The sequence below is a fragment of the Patagioenas fasciata genome, chromosome 1 (genome assembly GCF_037038585.1).
Source record: "Patagioenas fasciata isolate bPatFas1 chromosome 1, bPatFas1.hap1, whole genome shotgun sequence".
NCBI classification, from domain to species: Eukaryota; Metazoa; Chordata; class Aves; order Columbiformes; family Columbidae; genus Patagioenas; species Patagioenas fasciata.
The window spans coordinates 113,408,875-113,428,456 of NC_092520.1; the positions used below are offsets into that span (position 1 = coordinate 113,408,875).

The 19,582-nt window shown below is 43.1% G+C and overlaps 1 protein-coding gene across 3 annotated transcripts in view; it reads left to right on the top strand.

Annotated features, from left to right (window-relative positions):
- Window positions 1–911: 911 nt before the first annotated feature.
- GPR143 (G protein-coupled receptor 143) overlaps window positions 912–19,582 on the top strand; it is a 42,610-nt gene continuing 23,939 nt past the window's right edge. Inside the window, exons 1-4 of one of the 3 annotated variants that reach the window (XM_065857713.2) lie at window positions 912–1,352; window positions 1,908–2,052; window positions 15,630–15,859; window positions 17,498–17,607. In XM_065857713.2, the coding sequence (XP_065713785.1) occupies window positions 15,790–15,859; window positions 17,498–17,607 (180 nt within the window). In that variant the 5' untranslated portion in view covers window positions 912–1,352; window positions 1,908–2,052; window positions 15,630–15,789. Of the gene's footprint in view, window positions 1,353–1,907; window positions 2,053–15,201; window positions 15,860–17,497; window positions 17,608–19,582 lie in introns of those variants that run through there. The other 2 variants (XM_071813005.1, XM_065857704.2) reach the window with 2 other exon arrangements.

The following is a 19,582-nucleotide window of genomic DNA, read 5'->3' on the forward strand; positions in this document are numbered from 1 at the left end:
CGCGCCAGCCGGCGGCAGCCCGCGGAGCCACCTACCCGCCCCGCAGCGCCGTCCAGCCCGGCCCCATCGGCGGCGAGAGAGGGCTGCTCCCTCCCGCCCCCTCCTCCCCCTCCTCCGCAGCCCGCGGTATTGTCTCACGCCGAGGCCACAACCCGGCGGCGGGTACGGAGGGGGGCGGCTCCAACTTGCGGCAACTTAGCGGCGGGGCAGGCGCCGCCGAGCAACGCGGGACGCCGGCAGCAGGGCGGCGAGGCGCCCCCGCCTCCTTCCCTCTCGCCCCGAAAAGAGGACGAAACGCTCTTTCCACCGCGGGCTTGCTCAGCGGGGGAGCCGTTCGCACCTCCCCAAAAGCGGGCAGCCCCGCAGCGCTATCCCCGCGGGCGAGGAGGAGGAGGAGAAAGGGAGACCAGCCCCGGGCCGGCCGCCAAACAAAGGCGGCAGCGAGAGTGCCCGTGAGCTCCAAGTCAGACCGGGACCGTACTGCCCCGCCATACACAGGGGCAGCCGCGCCTCTCCTTCCCCCGCCCCATCCCCAAACAAAAGCGGCGAGCAGGTGGAGGGCGGCCGCCCCGCTCCTGCCCCGCGGCAGCTGGGTACGATGGGGCAGCCGGCGGCTGCGGCCTGCCCTCGGTCAGGGACGCCCCGCCTTCGCGGTGCCAGGCGGCGGGGGGCCGTGCTGTCCCGGCCGGGGAAGGGAGGAGAGGCGGAGGAGCTCCTCCAGCCTCGCTACGTTGTTGCGGACCGAGGCCGGGATGGGGAGGGTTAAGCGGTGGGGGCGACGGGGCGGGGGGAAGCCGGGCAACATGGAGGGCAGGTCAAGGGGCAGCCGCGGCGGGAGCCACCGGAGGGGGAGCGGGCGCACCCGGGGGAGGTGCTTCCCTCCGGCCGCTGCCCCCGCCCCGTGCTGTCTCCACCACCTGTGGGGCGGGAGGGGCCGCGGGGCGGGAGGGGCCCCAGCGTGTGCAGTGCCCGGCACCGCTCGGACCGCCCGCTTCGCTGCCTCCGAGACCCTCTAGCGGCAGCTGGGGGCGAGGCGAGACGGGGCCGGGCTGAGGTGAGGTGAGGTGAGGTGAGGTGACGCGAGGCGAGGCCGCAGTCCCGGGAGCGCTGGTGCCGGACGCCGGAGGGTCAATGGGCCAGAGGCCTCGGGTCAGAAACGCCGCCACGCCGGGCTTGGCAGTGGGACGGGGCGGTGGTAAAGGCAGGTGAACCTCACAGGAGGAAAAAAAAAAAAAAGAAACTCAAAAACGATTTGACGGCACAGACAGTCCCAGGCGTAGGTTCGGCTGCAAAAAGATCGACAAAAAAAGTTTGACGGAGGAGGACTAGAAGTGCTGAGCTTAAGGCAAATCGTATGTTATGGGTGGGAAATAAACGCAGGGTTTGGGGTTGCCTGATATTTTCACTGAGTTGGTGGTGGGGCTGGGAGTGAAATGTTTATTTCTTGATGGACTTCAGCTTAATTGCATTGCTTTATGGGAAGTTTCAGTGGCTTAAATCAGGACCAGGCTTGGCCTAGAGTACCTAAGTACCAGCAGACAATCCTCCTTTGCTTTTCACTGTCAAGCAGGTGAAGTACTGCTTGATCTAAGAAATGGGAAAATCTGTCTTTCAGTTTCTAAAAGACTAGTGAAGCTCAAGACGCTTCCCCATGTGATAGTTTCAGGGAGTTGCCTGGAATATGCAGTGGGATTTCAAGTTTTTGTATATATGTGACAGATTGCATATTTTGCTTCTGAAAGAAACCATTCTGCTTATGTAGTCTGACCCTCTAACTCCTGTTTCAGCTGATTTATTCCTCAGAAGGTTCTCCTGCCTTGCTCTGAAGTCAGTAGTCTGTTTCTATAGTATTTTCAACATTATCTACAGTATGTTTTTCTAATACCTGAAGAAAACTTTGGTTCCAGGATTGAGAGTGTCTGAGATCATAAATCCTAGAAGGACATACAGAAGAAAAGTATTTGATGAGGACAAGTGTTGTTCCCTCCTGATTAAAGGACAGATCGAGCCACAGCATGGGGACCCACATGACACTAACTTACACATACTTCTGTGAGTATCATGCTAAGTCCAAACCTTATACCTGTTAAGATACGTAAAGCCTCAGATGACTTGCAGATCCTCAGACAGATTCCTTCTATGATTCTTTTCTACCATATAGACAAGTGCTGTTTATAAGACAAATAATTAAAAAACAAATAAACAAAGAAACTAGTAAAGGGAAATACAAATAGTTTTCTCCAAGTTCTGTCTCCAGTCCTCCTTGGAATCTGAGAAAGTCTTCAGTTGTGTTTATATAACACATACCACGTTGTCTGCTCAGCAATGTCTACTTGATAATACTGTAGTACTCAATTTTGTTGTTCGTGAGCCTGATGATGAAAAAAAGATCCAGAAACACAATTCAAACTTCAGTGTGTTACCAAGTATACATATTGAAATAAAAATGGAAATAAAATAGCTTATATAATAAATGAGAAGAGCAAATCGTGCTTCCAAAAATATCTTCTCTGTTTGTATCCACTTTTTTTTCAACTGCCAAATATGTTCATTCTTCTACATCTTGAATTTTTTCGTTGTCTCTAAGAAATTTATGATTTACATTACTGTTTTGGCTTTTTGATTTGGTCTTATAAATCAGTGCTGAAGAATGATGCAGAAAACTGAGCATGGATTTTAAAATTGGAACATCTAAAGCCAGGATTCAGTCTCTACATTAAGGAAGCCAAGTCAAAACTGTCCAACTCTGCTACTGTCATTTACATCAGTGGAAGATGTGGACATGTAGCCATTGGGAAAGCAATTGCCTTAAGAAATAATATCTGAAAGCTTTCACACTCCCAATTAAAAGAGACCTCAGTAAAGAACAGTTTTCTACCTAATGCTTAGAGCCTGATGGCCTGATACGGTTGCCAAGCAGATCTTCAACCTGTAGCTGACAGATCAGAAATCAGACTTCTTTATTTTGAATGACACTTTTTTTGCCTTTTCTCCTGTAATGCTACCAATGGAAAACTAAGACACTTACATATAAAGTCCCTCACATATGTAGGTTTTGCCAGACCAAAAGAAAAACAGGAATTCTCTTTTGTCATATCAGAAAAATTTCTCTTCACATCTTTTATATATATCCCACTTTTATATATATCCACTTTTGTATATATCCCACTCTCTGTGGGATCTGAAGCTTGTTCAAAACCCAGCTGGAGACTTGTACTCATACTCTTTTAAAATATTGTGATAATTTTATTACTTGAATTTTTGCAGCCTTTGCCAGCCTCCATAAGGTTTTGGATGGTCATAAAGAACAAAGGATTTAGCAAATGTATTGCTTTTCTTTTGGGTGGTAAGATAACCAACGATAACTGTATTTGTAACAAAACCCTCAGTGACAAAACCGTCTGTTTTCTACCATACATCATCTCACTTGTCAAATGTTGTCTGAGTATACAAAAGTTAGCAATACAAGGTGGAAATGCACAATAAGATACATCAGAGTGCCATAAATGTACCGAAGGAAATAACAGACTTTTTCAAACAAGGGAGAGAGAATGATGCAGCTATGACTGATGTGCTGTTAGTATCACCAAAGATAATTCACAGTGATACAGAAAAGTTACCCAAATGTCTCCTCCTTCCAGGCAAAAGGAGCTATCAAACTTTCTTAAGGGATTTTTCCCACAAATTCAGTTTGCATGTCTGTGCCCTGTAGCAAAAAAGCTTTCTACAGTAAACTGCATTCCTTCCACAGTACTTCTGTCTTCCTACATTGGTACTTGAAGCTTAATTAGTGATTTCAAGTGAAATTTTACTCTACAGAATTTACTTGGCCTTCATTCTTTCTGTTGCACAAATTGCATACCTGTTTGTCAGCCATTGAGACTTAACAAAACTGGGAATAAATCCATATATGGCAGGATTTCATCTAAACAGTATCAGGTATGCTGTGAAGGCACACCCTGGTTCACCTCTGTGGCTGCACACCTCATATCTTCTCCTGAAGACACCCTGCACTGAATTGTGCAGGATACCTGCAGGTTGACCCTAGATTTGGGTGTTTAACACTCAGTCTTAAGGGCATTCATTGTGCTGGACCTCACAATTCCAGCTGGGCTTTGTTTTTTTCCCCAATAGTGGAGAAATTTGAAAGAAGTAGAGGCTTCTGACTCATAATCACAGAGTAAAGAACTGAGGTGACTTAAACCTCTACAACTTCCCACTGTTTGTCACCACTCCTTTCCTGGAGGTAACCACGAAACATCACAGTTCGGTGAAGAGGCAAAGTGCCTCTGCCTTAGCCATTTGAAATAGGAAATAGATGCCCAGGGGCGTGTGTAGTTACATTGACAATTTAAGATGCTGTGCTATGAAATGGAGCTGCTGATCCACGGCACATGTTCTGCTCTGGCAGCTCAGTTAGAGCAGTTGCAACCTCCGGCAAAAAGGCAGAGCAGACTCATGCACATCCTCAGAGGTATTTGCTAAAATGACCTAGCTACCTGATAATTGTACCAACGCAGCTTATTCTATGTAATCAGCTGCCACAGTTGCTGAAGAAAGAACATTTTAGTCACCAGCAGTAGAAATCATGTTGCTAGATATAAATGTATGTGTAGTGTGATCTCTACAGTCAAGATAAATGGCTTAAAAAAAACTTTCTGAAGACTGGAGTTGTGTGAGAATACTGTGAATCTGGTGATAATATTTCCAGAATTCAGGGTGAAAATTAATTACAAGATAAGAGTTATGGACATGCATATCTTATTCCCAGATTGCTCTCTATAGACTCCAGTGCCACTGGCACAGCAATCTGTTGAAAAACTACAGGGTGTGCCTGCATGTGTTGTATGTGGAGCAAAAGTTAATCCTACATAGTATTTATAGGACGTTTAGCAAAACAAGTGAATCACATAATCACAGAATTGTTTAGGTTGGAAGGGAACTTCAAAGATCATTTAATTCAATCCCCTGACATGGACAGAGACATCTTTCACTAGACCAGGCTGCTACAAACCCCATCCAACCTGACCTTGAACACTTCCAGTGCGGGAGCATCCACAACTTCTCTTGACAACGTATTCCAGTGTCTCACCACTATTATTGTGAATAATTTACTCCTTACATTTAACCTATATCTACCCTTTCTCAGTTTAAAACTGTTGCCCTATGTCCTGTCACTGCAGGCCTTGGTAAAAAGTTTCTTTCCATCCTTGTAAGCCCCCTTTCCATATTGAAACCACAATAAGGTCTCCCTGAAGCCTTCTCCAGGATGAACAACCCCAGCTCTCTCAGCCTGTCCTCACTGCAGAGGTGTTCAGCCCTCTGATAATTTTTGTGGCCTCCTCTGGGCCCTCTCCAACAGGTCCATGTCTTTCCTGTGCTGAGGGCTCCAGAGCTGAACAGAGGAATCCAGGGCGGGGGTCTCACCAGAGCAGAGGAGAATCACCTCCCTTGACCTGCTGGCCATGCTCCTTTCGACACAGCCCAAGAAATGATTTGCCTTCTGGGCTGCAGGAGCACACTGCCAGGTCATGTCCAATTTTTCATCCAACAGTACCCCCAAGTCTTTCTTTGCAGGACTGCTCTCAATGCCTTCATTCACCAGTCTGTATTGATAATTGGGCATGGCCCCAACCGAGGTGCAGGATGTTCAATTTGGCCTTGTTGAACTTCACAAGGTTTACATGGGCCCACTCCTCAAGTCTGTCAAGGTCTCTCTGGATGTCATCCCTTCCCTCAAACATTATCAGCTACACCACTTAGATTGGTGTCATCTGCAAACTTGGTGAGGGTGCACTCGATTCCACTGTTCATGTCACTAGTGAAGATACTAAATAGCATTGGTCCCAGTATGGAACCTTGAGGGGCACCACTTGTTACTCATTTCCACTTGGACATTGAGCCATTAACTATAACTCTTCAGGTGTGGCTATACAGCCGATTCCTTATCCATCTAACAGTCCATCCATCAAACCCATACCTCTCCAATTAGAGGTAAGAATGTTGTGAGGCACCATAACAAAGGCCTTACAGAAGTCCAGATAGATGACATCTGTAGTTCTTCCCTTGTTAACTGCTGCAGCCACTCCATTGTTGAAGGCTACTTGGTTAGTCAGGCATGATTTGCCCTTAGTGAAGCCATGTAGGCTGTCCCTAATCACTGTATTCTATGTGTTTTGACATGTCTTCCATGAGGATCTGTTCCATGATCTTACTGGACATGGAGGTGAGACTGATTGGTCAGTAGTCCCTAGGGTCTTCCTTCTCACTCCCTTTAAAAATGGATGAAATGATTCATTTTTGCAGTCACTGGGGACTTTGCCTGACTGCCATGACTCTTCAGGTATGATTGAGATTGGCTTGGCAACTACATCAGCCAGTCCCTCAGGATGTGGGATGCATCTGGTTAGGTCCCATGAACTTGTATGTGTTCAGGTTCCTCAGGTGGCCTTGAACCTGATCTTCTCCTCTGATGTGAGGGACTTCATTCCCTCACTCCCTGCTTTGAGATTCAGGGTCTTGAGAGATGTGGAAAGAGAGATTACCATTGAAAACTGAGGCAAAAAAGCTTGTTGAGTACCTCAGCCTTCTCCATGTCAGTTGTCACCAGTTTTCCTGTCTCATTTATCAGGGAGGTACGTTTTTTTTTAATTTTCCTTTTCTGGCCAATGTGCCTGTAGAAGCCCTTCTTGTTCTTTGCATCCCTTGCCAAATTCAGCTTCACCTGCACATCAGCTTTTGTCATCCCATCCATACACATCTGGGCAGTGTCCCTATATCCTTCCGAGGATACATGTCCTTGGTGCATTTTCTTCTTGCACTTCAGTTTGACCAGAAGGTCCTTAGTGAACCACGCCAGTCTTCTGCCACCTTTGCCTGATTTCTTAGACATGGGAATGAAGAGCTCTTGCTCCCTAAGAAAAATGTCCTTCAAGAGCTACCAGGTCTGTTCAGCTCCTCTTTTCCTTGAGGACAGTTTCCCAGGGGATGCCATCCACTAATTCCTTAAACAATTGAAAACTTGTGCTCCTAAAATTCAAGATCCTGACTCTACTCTTCACCTGGCCCATATCCCTCAAGACTGTGAATTCCACCAGGGTATGATCACTGCAGGCCAGGCTGCCACCAATTTCTGCATCTCTGGTTACTTCATCTGTGTTGGTGAGCAACATGTTCAGTGATACTTCTCCTCTGGTTGGGCTGTCTATCACCCAGATTAAGAAATTATCCTCCATGCACCCCGCAAGACTCCTGGCCTGCTTACAGCTTGCTGTGCTGCTCTCCCAGCAGATGTCATGGTGACTGAAGCTCCCCAGCAGGATCAGAGCCTGGGAGCATGATGCTTACCACAGCTGAAGTAAGAACGCTCCATTGACATCCTCCCTTTGGTCAGGCAGCCTGTTGTAAACCCCAGCTATGAGATCTCCTTTGTTGTCTTGGCCCCTAAGCTCTCAGCCCATTCATCACTGTTTTTCAGCTCTGTTTTTTTTTACACTACACATAGTCTTCCTTCATTGCTGTTCCCTTCTGAACAGTTTATAGCCAACGAGTGCAGTGTTCCAGTTGTGCAATTTGTCCCACCATGTTTCAGCAACAGCGATCACATCGTAGCTTTCTAGCTACACAGTGCCTTCCAGCTCCTTCCTGTTTGAAGCTCTTGTGTCTTTGAAAATAACCATCACAAAGACCAAAACGACTGAAATGGTGATAAGTTCCTGTAGCAGAGGTGGATGGATTTTTTTATCAAGTACTTCAAGAGCTAGCAAACTGCTGGTAATTTATTGTGGAGTCTGAAAGTCCTGAGAACCTGGAGAAACAGGTTGGATAGCAGCCCAAGAGACAGACATCCTGTATAGCTGGGTACCAGGAGGGTTTGCTTTGGAAACCTGCTATGTTTCTTCTGATGGATTCGGCATAATCCTGTTTTTCTTCAAAACACTTTGATTTCAACAAATTATCCATTTTCCCAGAATAAAAAATAACTTGTTAAAAAACTCCATCTGGATGTTTCCTGTGTGATTTAGGCATTTTACAAACCTTTCTCAAGTATGTCTTGTTTCTCCTGTATTGCAAAGAGGGCTTCATCAGCACATAATTAGTGCTGGAGAAACCCTTAGAAGTTCTTAGCCTTTCAGATAAACGCTCAAATATATGTTGGCTTCTTCAGTTCCTTGGGACCAAATAACAAAGCTTCTGTGTTCTCTAAGGCTTTTTATAAGGCTGAAATTTGTGAAAGAATAGCATGTCTTAGGATACTCTGGTATTTCTATACCCATGAAGTTTTTGATTCAAACGTTCAATTCTTACATATTCTCACAACGTCACATATACTCAGAGGCTAACAAGCAGTCTTTAGTGCATTCAGACTCTGATACCACAACATGTTATATCTAAATTCTGTACTTTATGAAGATGATCACTGGAGCAAGGAAGATCAGGGAAAATGCCAAAAGGAGGGTTTCAAATGCTCTATTTGCAGAGAATGCTATGAAGGCTTTGAAAAGGGTAGATAAATAGCAAGGGGCCAGAACAGGCATGAGAGCAGACAAAACCCTTGTATCTGGTATTTTTCACTTGGACTTTGTCTTCATTTGCTAGCTAACCCCAAACAGACCTTCCTTTTTTCTGCCTATCAGCAATGTGTAAATAAATCTCTCAGTGCATTCTATAAATAGACACAATTCCTTTATTACAAAATGACCTTTCTACTCTCTGCTTGGATACACAGAATATGAATTGTGTCCAGGTGGAGGTCATAGAATGTAGCATCTTGTGAGAGTCCATCTAACCATGCATGCAGCATGACAGCATGAAGTAAATGGTTTTGTTTGTTTGTTTTTGCAATAGTATAGCAGTTTGCCCTAAAGCATCAGCTATGCACAAGAGACTATGGTCCAGCAATGCCAGACCTGTGATATTACACAAATTTGGTGACTGAGCATGCCCAGGAGTCCACAGGGGCAGAAGTTCTTTCTGTGCATGCCACCTCCCCATAGGCTCCTATGCCACCTTATATTGTAGTTGTGGTCTTCTCTCTCAAAAAGACCAAGGCAGAACAGTTTGCAGTTGATGGGAAGTTTAAGGGAATCGTACCAAGTCATACAAGTGAGAAAAAGTAGCGAAATTTCAGATTAACTTTTCCTGGCTTGTGTTAGACTTCGAAAGGAGAAGGCTGCTGTGGGAGGTAACTGCTTTGCTAGTGTGAATTTTGTCTACAGTGCAGAGTGTACTCGTGTCAGTGGGACATTGTTAGTAACATCCTGAGGAAACAGCTTCGGGGTTGGGGGTGGTTTTATTGCACATCTTCTGTAATAACACAGATCCTGTTACAATTCCAAAGGTTAATTTCTTTTGAAAGACTGAATTATGTAGTATTAAAGGTACACAGAGGATTTCTTTCAGAACACTGCATTTTTCTGAAGCTGTTTTAGGACCAACTGTTTTCTTGGAGTCACGCTCCCAGGAAGCTGACCAATGGCAGTAGCTGGGGTAGCCAAGCTTTAATATAAATGTATAGTTCAGCCATGTTACCTGCCTGAAAAGTGTATCCAGTAAACTACTTCAGATGCTGAGGGATTAGACTCATTACTCTGTCCACTCTGGACTGTGAAGCAGGCTGCCCAGGGAAGTGGTGGAGTCGCCATTCCTGGAGATGTTTAAAAGACGTATAGAGGAGGTTCTTAGGGACATGGTTTAGTGCTAGAATTAGGTTATGGTTGGACTCAATGATCTTGAGGGTCTCTTCCAACCAAAATGATTCTATGATTCTAAGCCCACCTCTGACAATGAAGTAATGATCTTCTGTCTTGAGGAACAGAAAAATCAAGAGTGGATCTTAAGTGCTTCCTGCACTATAATGTGTCTGCTGTTATTGTTGAGTTTCCTCTTGATTCCATGAGCCAGCTAAGGCATGCTTGTGGGCTGTCTGCTCATTTCAGAAGCTACTGGGCAACAATTTGTGAAGCAAAAGGTGGCAGCTTTCCTTCACCCCATCCCAAGATGCTGCAGAGCTGACTGCTGGTTATGCAGCTACTGGGGAAGGAAGAAACCTGGTGGTGCTGATGGAGTTTCAAAGGGGAGCATTGACTGGTCCCTGTGGTGACTGCACACTTTGTCAGAATTCCATTCAATACTTGGTTTCAGCATTCGACAAGACCATCTCACTGGCCACAGTACACTGACATTTTTAGCAATTTAATTAACAGAACCTTGGAGATTTCTTGCATTATACGAGCTTGAAATTAGTGCTATAATGTATTTTGGTTTGGTTACATAGACTGGCCTGGGAATAGAGGTTTTATGTGATAATTTTCCAGTGCTAATGGACTTTGAAAATATAACTTCTGGGTGATGGGAGATGATAGAATCTAACAAGATCCCACAGTCCAGCAATCATAACAAGGATATAAGCATATCCCACCTAATTTCTCTGGTGGGGAACCAAGTAATGTAACCTCTAAAAGTGCAGAAGTAGTGGGGCCTAGGATACCTTTGGAAGATACCGAGAACAGGATAGACATTCAACATCTTTGTAGAGCAGGGTACCCTCTACACATTTATAAAAATTAAGATCCAATTTTCAATATCAGTGTGTGTAGAGAGGTAATATTATTTCTTTTCACAGTATTTTTTTCATTAGGCAGTCCCTACGCAAACTGTGTCTCATATAGACTGTGGAGGTGTGGGACACGGTCTCTGTATTACATGTGTGCTGAATGGGAAGTATCTTTTTGTTCTGGAAACTAATATAGTGATGGCAATGATTAATGGTGGAATTTGTCCAGAAACGTGGCCACAAAATCTGTCTTATTGCAGGTTCAGAGACTGTAACGTTCTTAGCATTGGCATCAGGGAATTTATTCTTCCAATTCCTAAGCAAAAATGGTTTTATGCAGCTTATAGATGCATTTTTCTACTCAGTTACTTTGTACTTCAGCCATATAAACCTTGTTTAATAATTTAAATCCATAATAGGCACAGTTTCAATAATTTGTGTTCGTTTCTTAACAACAGTCAGGTGGGATAACATTTCCCAGGAGAAGGTATATAACAAGTCAGTAAAATATGTGTAACACGATTGCAGCAGTCAAATACACACCATTCACAATTATCAAGCTGTTTGAATGTACACTCATTTCATGTCTTTATATTTTTATTCTTAAAGAAAACAAAAAGCTCAAGCATTATTTTTATGCAAAGTAGATATATTCATTCTTATCATTTTAAATTAATGTTCACCATCCTTAAATGTGAATTAATGATTTACAACTCTATAATTATATTCAAATCACTGAGGGAAAGGAAGCAATACCTTTGGTTTTCTTCCATTTTTTTAAATGTAGTTTGTAGCTGTTATAATCATGACAGATGTTACACTTTGAATATCACGATGGTTCCAATATTACTGCCTAAATTTATGAAAAAAAATTGAAAATAAGGAGTGTGGATTTCCCTGTTTATTTCAGTTGTACATTGAGTGAAAAGCCAGTTTAAAATTAGCTTTAAAAATTGGTACTGATAAAGACGGGAAGGACATATAGTTTCTTCCAAAGTATATCTAATTGCAGGAGCTCTGTGTGGATAAAATTAAGCACAATGCTTAGACTATAGAAGATTTGTGAGTCAAGGCCTTTAAGAACATATTGCAGGGTCTGCTGGGGAGGTCATAATTGGTTTTAGTGCATCCATTTAGCTTGAAGACAAACCCAGCTTTCACCAGTTTGGGAAATGCTGTGTCAGGTAATGTGTAAAAGATTACGATATCAGGAACCATTGACAAAATATAGTTTTTATTTTTGTAAAGTAGCTAAGACAGAGACAGACATGAGGTTCTTAGGGACATGGTTTAGTGATGGTGTTGGGCTAACGGTTGGACTCAATGATCTTGAGGGTCTTTTCCAACCAAAATGATTCTGTGATTCTGTGATCTTAACTGAGCGCTGTAAATTCAGGCAGTGATGCATTGAACTGTACATGCAAACAAAAATAAATTCTCCTCTGTCTCTATCTCCATAAATCTCCTTCTTCTTTGTAAATCAGTGCTGTAGTCCCAGATTTAATTAAAAGAGTGATTAAAGTGTCTGTAAGTGCACACACAAGCACAAGCTATAGTACACTCCTTAACAGCAGAAATGCATGCCTGTCATATTTTCGTAAACCTGTTGCTTTCCCTTAGAAGCAGGCAAGCCAGTGTTTCATCTTAATGATGAACATGGGCTGGACAGAAACAGTACATCCCAGGTCCAAGGAGGGCACGAGTAGGTATTTCTAAAAGCTGTGTGTATGAAGTACATGCCTGTTCTCCTTGCAAGGGACACAGTGTTTTTCTCATTCTTGGTCACACCATTGCCAATGCACTAAACCAAGGCTGGAATTTTCAGTGTTGTGTAATGTTGTACTTAATGCTGTAAGTTTGATTGATTGCTATTTGCAATGCCAGGGTTTTTTTAATGTTTCTTGTACGCGTGCTAATTGTTGTCTCCAACTTACACCATTTGCTTAATTGAGATCCTACCTTGGTACAAAATGAGAGACACACTGTATTTGTGTGTCAGTTTTGTACCACTGGCAGCAATGAGAACTATGTGAATAATTTCAGTGGGAAGAGAATTAGGGTCTGTAGAATCATGTGAGTTTTAGTGAATACTAAATAGTGTTCCTTAACAAGGCAAAGTAACTCTTCTCTAACTTTATTTCATAACTTTTCTGTTTCCTTTGCCTTTTTCCCCAGCTTTTATCTTCTTACTTTCATAATCATGAGAAGCCAAATGAATCTCTGGTGTAAGACTGCCAAACCAGCTTTGAATTTCTTTGACTGTTCTGACTTTATATTTTGAGCCTAGCAACAAGGGCCAGAGACTACTAGGTCTTACCAGCTGAGATATTGGGTGACTCGTGAGTTTGGCAGATCTGTCTCCCGTTCAGCCTCAGATGTTCACATGTAAAGACACATTTACTTGTATCATGGCAGGTTTCCATTCACGCATGAGTCACTTTATATTCTTTTTGTATGCTATGGGTCATATGCTTTGCTTCTAATAAAAGTCACTTACTCTTTCTGTAAGGGAAGGGACCCAGAAGAGGTTAAAAAGTAATTTTCGCCTCAGACAAGTAAAGCAATAAAAATAGAGCGCACAACTGGCAAAGTTGTGGAGAGAAAAGAAGAGAAGGATAAAAAAAATAATCTCCAGAGTATAAGACTACAATTGAGGAATGAAAATACTTTCAAAGTAGCTGAATAAAAACAAGGGAGAAGTTAAAATAATGAAAGGGTAAATCCACGTGGGCAAACTAGAAAACTGTCAGGATAACGACTTGACATGCTTTTCAGATTTTTGAAGGAAGGAAAATGGCAACAGAAGTAGTGAGGCTAACAATTTTAGAAACTGTTAGTGGAAGTGAAAGACTTCTATTCAAGAATTTATCTTTCTGTCTAGTAATCTGAAAGTTTTGCTGTTCTAAGCCAGACAATATACATTTACCTTCAAATGAGAGCAAACATAATTTATTTTAATGTATATGTATTTGCATTGTATATGTGGTACATGATGGCTTTATTTTAAATAATGATCTGTCTCTGTGGAGGCGTAATTTTTGCTCTTTAGTAGCCAGGTAGACTGCAATGCAGTATCTTGACAGAGCGGTGGCAACTCCATGCACTGCTGCTCCAGCAGAGGTGGAATGAAGTCTGAGGAGTCCCAGCCTTGTATTCACAACAGAGCACAAGTATCCTCCTTTACCTCAACAAGAGTTTGTATTTCTGGAGCAGAGCAATCTGGTTCACAGCCTTGCTGCCTTCAGTATATTTTTTGTATACATGGTAGTAACAAAATATAGGTTTTCAACGTACAGATCACTTACCTGTCCTCATCCATGGAGCAGGAAAATCTCTGTGTGCTGGAAAGCAGCAAAAGTGTCCAGGTAACATTCAGCTTCAAAATCAGCTGCCTGGATTTCAGAGTCTTTGATGTTTGTGCCTAAATTCCCATTACAGAATTCAGACACCTTGTTGATGTATAGATACTTATGTGTAGGAGCCTGAATCTGCAAGCTGACATCCATCTGAGCAACCTGATCTAGTTGAAGATGTCCCTGCTCATTGCAGCGGGGTTGGACTAGATGCCCTTTGAAGGTCTCTTCCAACCCAAACTACTATGTGATTCTATGATTCCTCAGGTGAAGCAGGTGGAGCCCAGCACTGGGCAGTCCCCTGAGCACAGGCTGGGATGATGCAGGACGTGCCTGGGCTCCAGCTGCCATCCAAGCCCTATTGCGGCCATCCCGCACCGAGAGGCTGCACTGCCCCACCAGTGGTCAGCAGACTGGTGGGCTTTGTAGTGTTTGTTCTTGTGCTGGGGTCAAGTGTATGAGATGTCCTGCGTAATGAAGAACTCCACAGGTACCGTTTTACTCAGGACTGATGGCTGTTTACTGAAGCCTCTGTTTTATTACCCCTGCACACAAAATGTCCCACTGTCATTCATCACGCTGTTGTGATTTCTGCTAATATTATAAGCTGGGCCATTGGGGAAAAAAAATGCTTGGTCATTTGTTCTTATAAGGACTAATTATAAAATCCATGACTGTGTTATTTAACATCCAGTTCATTTCAAGTATGTTGGCAGTGCGCCCTTCTGTATTTCCTGAGCATGTTCCTACAAACAAGTTTTCTGGAGGTGAGGGCGGGTGCAAGGAGTTTGAAACTCAGCTGAAAGGGGAGAGGTCATTTTTGTGTTTATGGTTGTGAGGATTTGCTCCTGTGCCTAATAGGACCCCTGACTTGAAGGATATTGTCTAGCTTATGAAGTACAAACAAATATTGCAGGTCAAATTCCTGTTTTCATATTAAACCCTTACCAAATAAATAACTAAATAAATATTCTGAAGAAATCAAAAGTCCTGGAATTTTCCATGTCATGCTGATCCAATGCATACAGTACAGACTAAAGAGAAGATTTTTGTGCTTGTGGTTGAAATAGGATGAAGTTAATATTGTCTTCCTAAATGTAATCTCTTTCTACAGTGATAGGATATCGTGTTTCTGATTTTAATTACAGGTATGGGTGGGTTGGATCACCAAAATTCAGATTTGGGTTAGGGTGTGGTTTCGTAGTCCTGTTCCTCCCTGCAAAGGCTGGGATTACCTGTGTCTGGACTCATCTTTTAAAATCATTTGCAGTAATTAAAGGGTGCTGTGTGGGATGGGACTAAAGGGAAACACAATTAAAATGTAATGCTTCTCCTTTGGTATCTGCATCCATATTTATTTTAAACCACCTTCACTGCTCTGGTGAGTTTAAGTCTTCCTGTATCATGCACTGTGCAAGCAGAAATATGTGAGTGAAGTGTTGCCAATGGCTCTGAGCAAGCATGGGGCATGTTTCAGATTACACTGTGTTTTCTTGTTCGGATCTGATCTCCTTGGTAGGAGAGGCTGAGAAAGGCAGCTCTAGGGGATTTACTTCTAGCAGCAGCAGCAGGAGCACATGATCCATCAATCGCGTGATTCTCACCACCACGGACTAATGGGAAGGGTGAAGAAAAAGTGAACGCTGCCTTGGGAAAGCGGCAGCGTTTTCTTCTGCTCGTGGGGCCCCTCAACCAGCTGGGTGCTTCATGGCTTCTCCCAGGTTAGAAACCTACTGCTGCCCGAACCGGGATGCAGCCACACAGCTGGTGGTGAACTTCCAGCCTGAAGTCTTCTGTGGAGTTTGCATTGGCAGCGCCTCCATCAGTCTGCTACTGACCATCTTGCAGCTCCTGCCAAAGAAGGGACAGACCCCGCGGAAGATGCTCAAAGCCTCCTCCTCTTCCACCATCCTTCTTCTTATCTCCATTTGTGACATCCTTGGTGGCTTAGGTAAGTGATGTCCCTCACCCTTGCTGTAGCAGGCTCTTATTGCTCTGAGGTACCATGGCCAAATGAAGCTGGTGAGTGGACAACAGAGATTACTGAGGGAAACATGATGTATGTATTTGCAGAAAGATCAGAAAATGACAGGCTTTGAGGGGAGAAAGGTCTTGTTTAATAGTGATGTTTTAGAAATAAAAACTTTTAGCAAATCTGCACCAAAATCTCTGTTTTAAAACAAATAAAATCCAGAACTTTGGCTGGTTCTCAGAATAAGGCATAAAAGTGGAGGCAAGGCAGCACATTTAAAACTAAAGCTGACATCAAACGCTTAGCTGATCCTTGGACGACATTTGAAAAATACTTCCTATATGTTTTTAAAACAAAGCTTGCCACCTTGTTCGTGTGCCAGCCGCTTCTCTGGGCACATGACATCGAGAGCAAACAAATTTGAATTGCAGCTGTACACAGATCACACTGGACACAGGCTTCGGAAATGTGAGCGAAGCTCCCTTATCAAGGACAACCTGCTGCCCAACCCCTGCCTGATAGATTGGAGGAATAAAACAACAGACAATAAAACAAAGCTCGTGAGTCAAAATGAAACTAATGTGTCTAATTCTGTCCTGTCAGTTTATGGCATTTACTGCTAAATTAGTGATAAATCACCATGAGACATGCTGTGAAAATAGAGGATGAGTTTGTTTCTACAACAGCATTCTTTCCCTCACATTAGATAACAGAAGTCGTGTTGTTTTGTGTGTAGCTCTCTCACTGCCTGAGGAGGAATTGGGATTTCAGGTCTTTTCCTCTTTCACACCTAGCCAGGTTCTCTCAGAGTACATAATAAGTACCAATACGAAACCAAACAATAGAAGGGGGAATAAAGAAAGAGACATATGGAAAAAACACACGCATTCAACTGGAAAAGGTTCTTTCAGTCAGATGAGGCTAGCAATTGATAAACTTATTTTTCTCCCTTCCTCTTTCACTGGCAAACTCAAACTATTTGTCCATCATTGTCTTTGAATTAGACTCACTTGGTGGGTGGGAAACCATTCTTTCTTGGTGGGAAAGGTCCTGGTTTTGTTCTGCTGTATGTTGGTGCCTTAATGTCTATTTCAAGCAAACCGGAAAATTTTACTAACAAACTCTAAGTTAATTTTAAAAAGTCCTGTTTTGTTTAGTCCTGTGACAGAGAGGAAAAGAGCTGCTTGCAGAAATGAAGACAGGGAAAAGTAGGAAATACATTTTTTTCTGCAATGAGGGATTATAGAGAAATAAACATTCACATATTAATATATGCTGGCAAAATTGTTAATCAATAGTTACTGTTTTATGTCAATCTGTTAAATGCCACCCGATTTATTTTAAGGATGTGTGTGACAGTATCTGAAAGTAAGTGAGACTTGAATCTACATAACATTTCAAGTCCAAGCAGTGTCAGACTCTTGGGGCCACTTTCCCTGAGCAATTACACCAATGTTTAAATAGCGCAGTTCTTCCTGCTGTACTCCTCTGCAGCCATAACCTTCCTGTGGTGGCACAAAATCTGGGCCACGATGTAAAATATGTGGCCGGGGAGAAGCATGTGACTAAAATCATGTCAGCAGATTCAAAGCATTAATAGATTTTTTTTTTCTTTAGGTATAATCTTCAGATCCAGTATATGGCTGGGCTTCCCAAGCTTCATAGCTAACATTTCTGTGGTGAACAGGACTGACATGTGGCCTTCTGCTTTCTGCGTGGGGAGCGCGGTAGGTACCAAGATCGTCCCCCCTTCCTCCTGCCCCAGTTAACAATCCCTCCACCTGGGGAGTCAGAAAGGCAAACCATGGTGCCCGAGAGGAAATCGGGCTGTGAGTCAGAGCCTGGATATGATGGTTTCAGCCTCTGCCACACCCCTGCAAGTGCGTTCATGCTTCCTTCCGAAAACCCAGATCAGGGCGGGCAGGTTGGGCGATGCTGCAGGGTGCTGGATGCTGCAGGGTGCACATGAGGGCACAGGGAAGCGTGGATCAGACTGGTCCTGAGCGTTTTGTAGTACTCACTCGTCTCAGGAGTGCTGGGATAGCGGAGGGCACACCTGTAGCAAGGTCAGGGATATGGAGGCTTAAGGGTATAGACATTTCTGAACGAGCTGGGGAACCAGCGGTTTGGTTTATAGTGGGCACAGCATCACTAGTGCCCCAGCAGCTCCTACCTCCTATCTGCCTACCTCCTCTGGCAGAAATCACAGTCTGTGTGGTGGTGGCAGTGGGGACTGACCGAAACCAGCAACTCAGGCAGCACAAATTAGCTTTTGCAGTGTGAGGGTGTGTGTTTGCCACACAGAGGGATTGCAGGAGAAATATTCCCAAAGACGGAAAGGTGCTGGCAGAAAGTCTGTCCCTGCCATGTAGAATTACAGCTCAGGTTGCTGCTTGTATGGGCATTCAATGACTGCATCTGGCTACATCTAATAAAGTATCTTCTGGATTAAAAAGCAAGAATAAGCAAATGTACATGAATTGCAAAAGTGCACATTAAAACTCAGTTTGACATATTACAATCATAGTACTGTCTGAGAAATATGATTGGAGTTTACTGTACAAGAAAAAAAGGCCATGCTTTTTACCAAAACATGGAGAATAACAAATAAGACAGATCATCACTTTACCCAAATTCAGTAGGAACATAGGGTGCCCAGTGAATTTATGCACAAGCAATAATTGTATTAGCTTCACAATTCAAAGTTTACAATATAGAATAGGATATACTGCATGTAAACAAAATTACTCAGCTCCAATAGTTTTAAAATAAAACAACATGTGCCAAAATGTAGCTCACTGTACCTTATGTGCCTATATAATGACAATTTCAGACATGATAGTGTTGTGCTATAGAAGCAAATACCACTTTTACACATCTATTGATTCTCAGTTCTGTCATGATATTTAAGTTTTGCTTATTAGAGGCAAATATTGATTTTCGTTCTCTGAGGAAGAGAAAACGTGTAGCAAGAACATCCTATTAACACAAAACAAAAGAAAACAAAAGAAAACAAAATAACCCCAAACATGTTTCCCCGTGTTTTATATTTCACTTTCTGACCCTCAGCAAAAAATAATATTTTAAACAGTGACAAAGATACGGTATTCAGACTGTTTTTCATTTGGATCTCAGGTTAGATGGTGAGCAGCATAGTGGTCTACCACAATTTTTATTTTGTCTTTCTTGTGCTCCAGCAAAGTGCTGTAATTTGAGTCATTTGCTAAATTTAGGTTTAATAATATTGGAATGAAAAATAACCCTCCTTCAACTCACTTCCCCTCACATATTCCCATGTGAGTTAATAAAATGTTTCTGATTCTATTTTATTTTTCCTTTAATACTGCTGTTTTATTTCACTTAACCACAAGCCAATACAAACTCCAAACAGTGCGGCCTTTAGGCATTTCCTTTGAATAACACCCTCTGGTTTGCAGGGGAGTAACCTCTCGGGCACTGTAGCAAGATGTGTCATTTTGCTAAAAAGTGAGGTAGCACACGAAGATTGTGGTTTTAAGTGCATCCAATTTATATTATTTTTGGAGATAGTATTGTCTATGTTGAATTTTCTGGGTGGAAAGACCTTGCAGTTTATTTCTGTATGTGTGTGTTTGTGTATAGAAAATTGCGCATTTTCAACTGCAGCAAATATGTGAAAGTACAGATGAAGATACACTCTGAGTGCTATGGATAAAGTGCCTT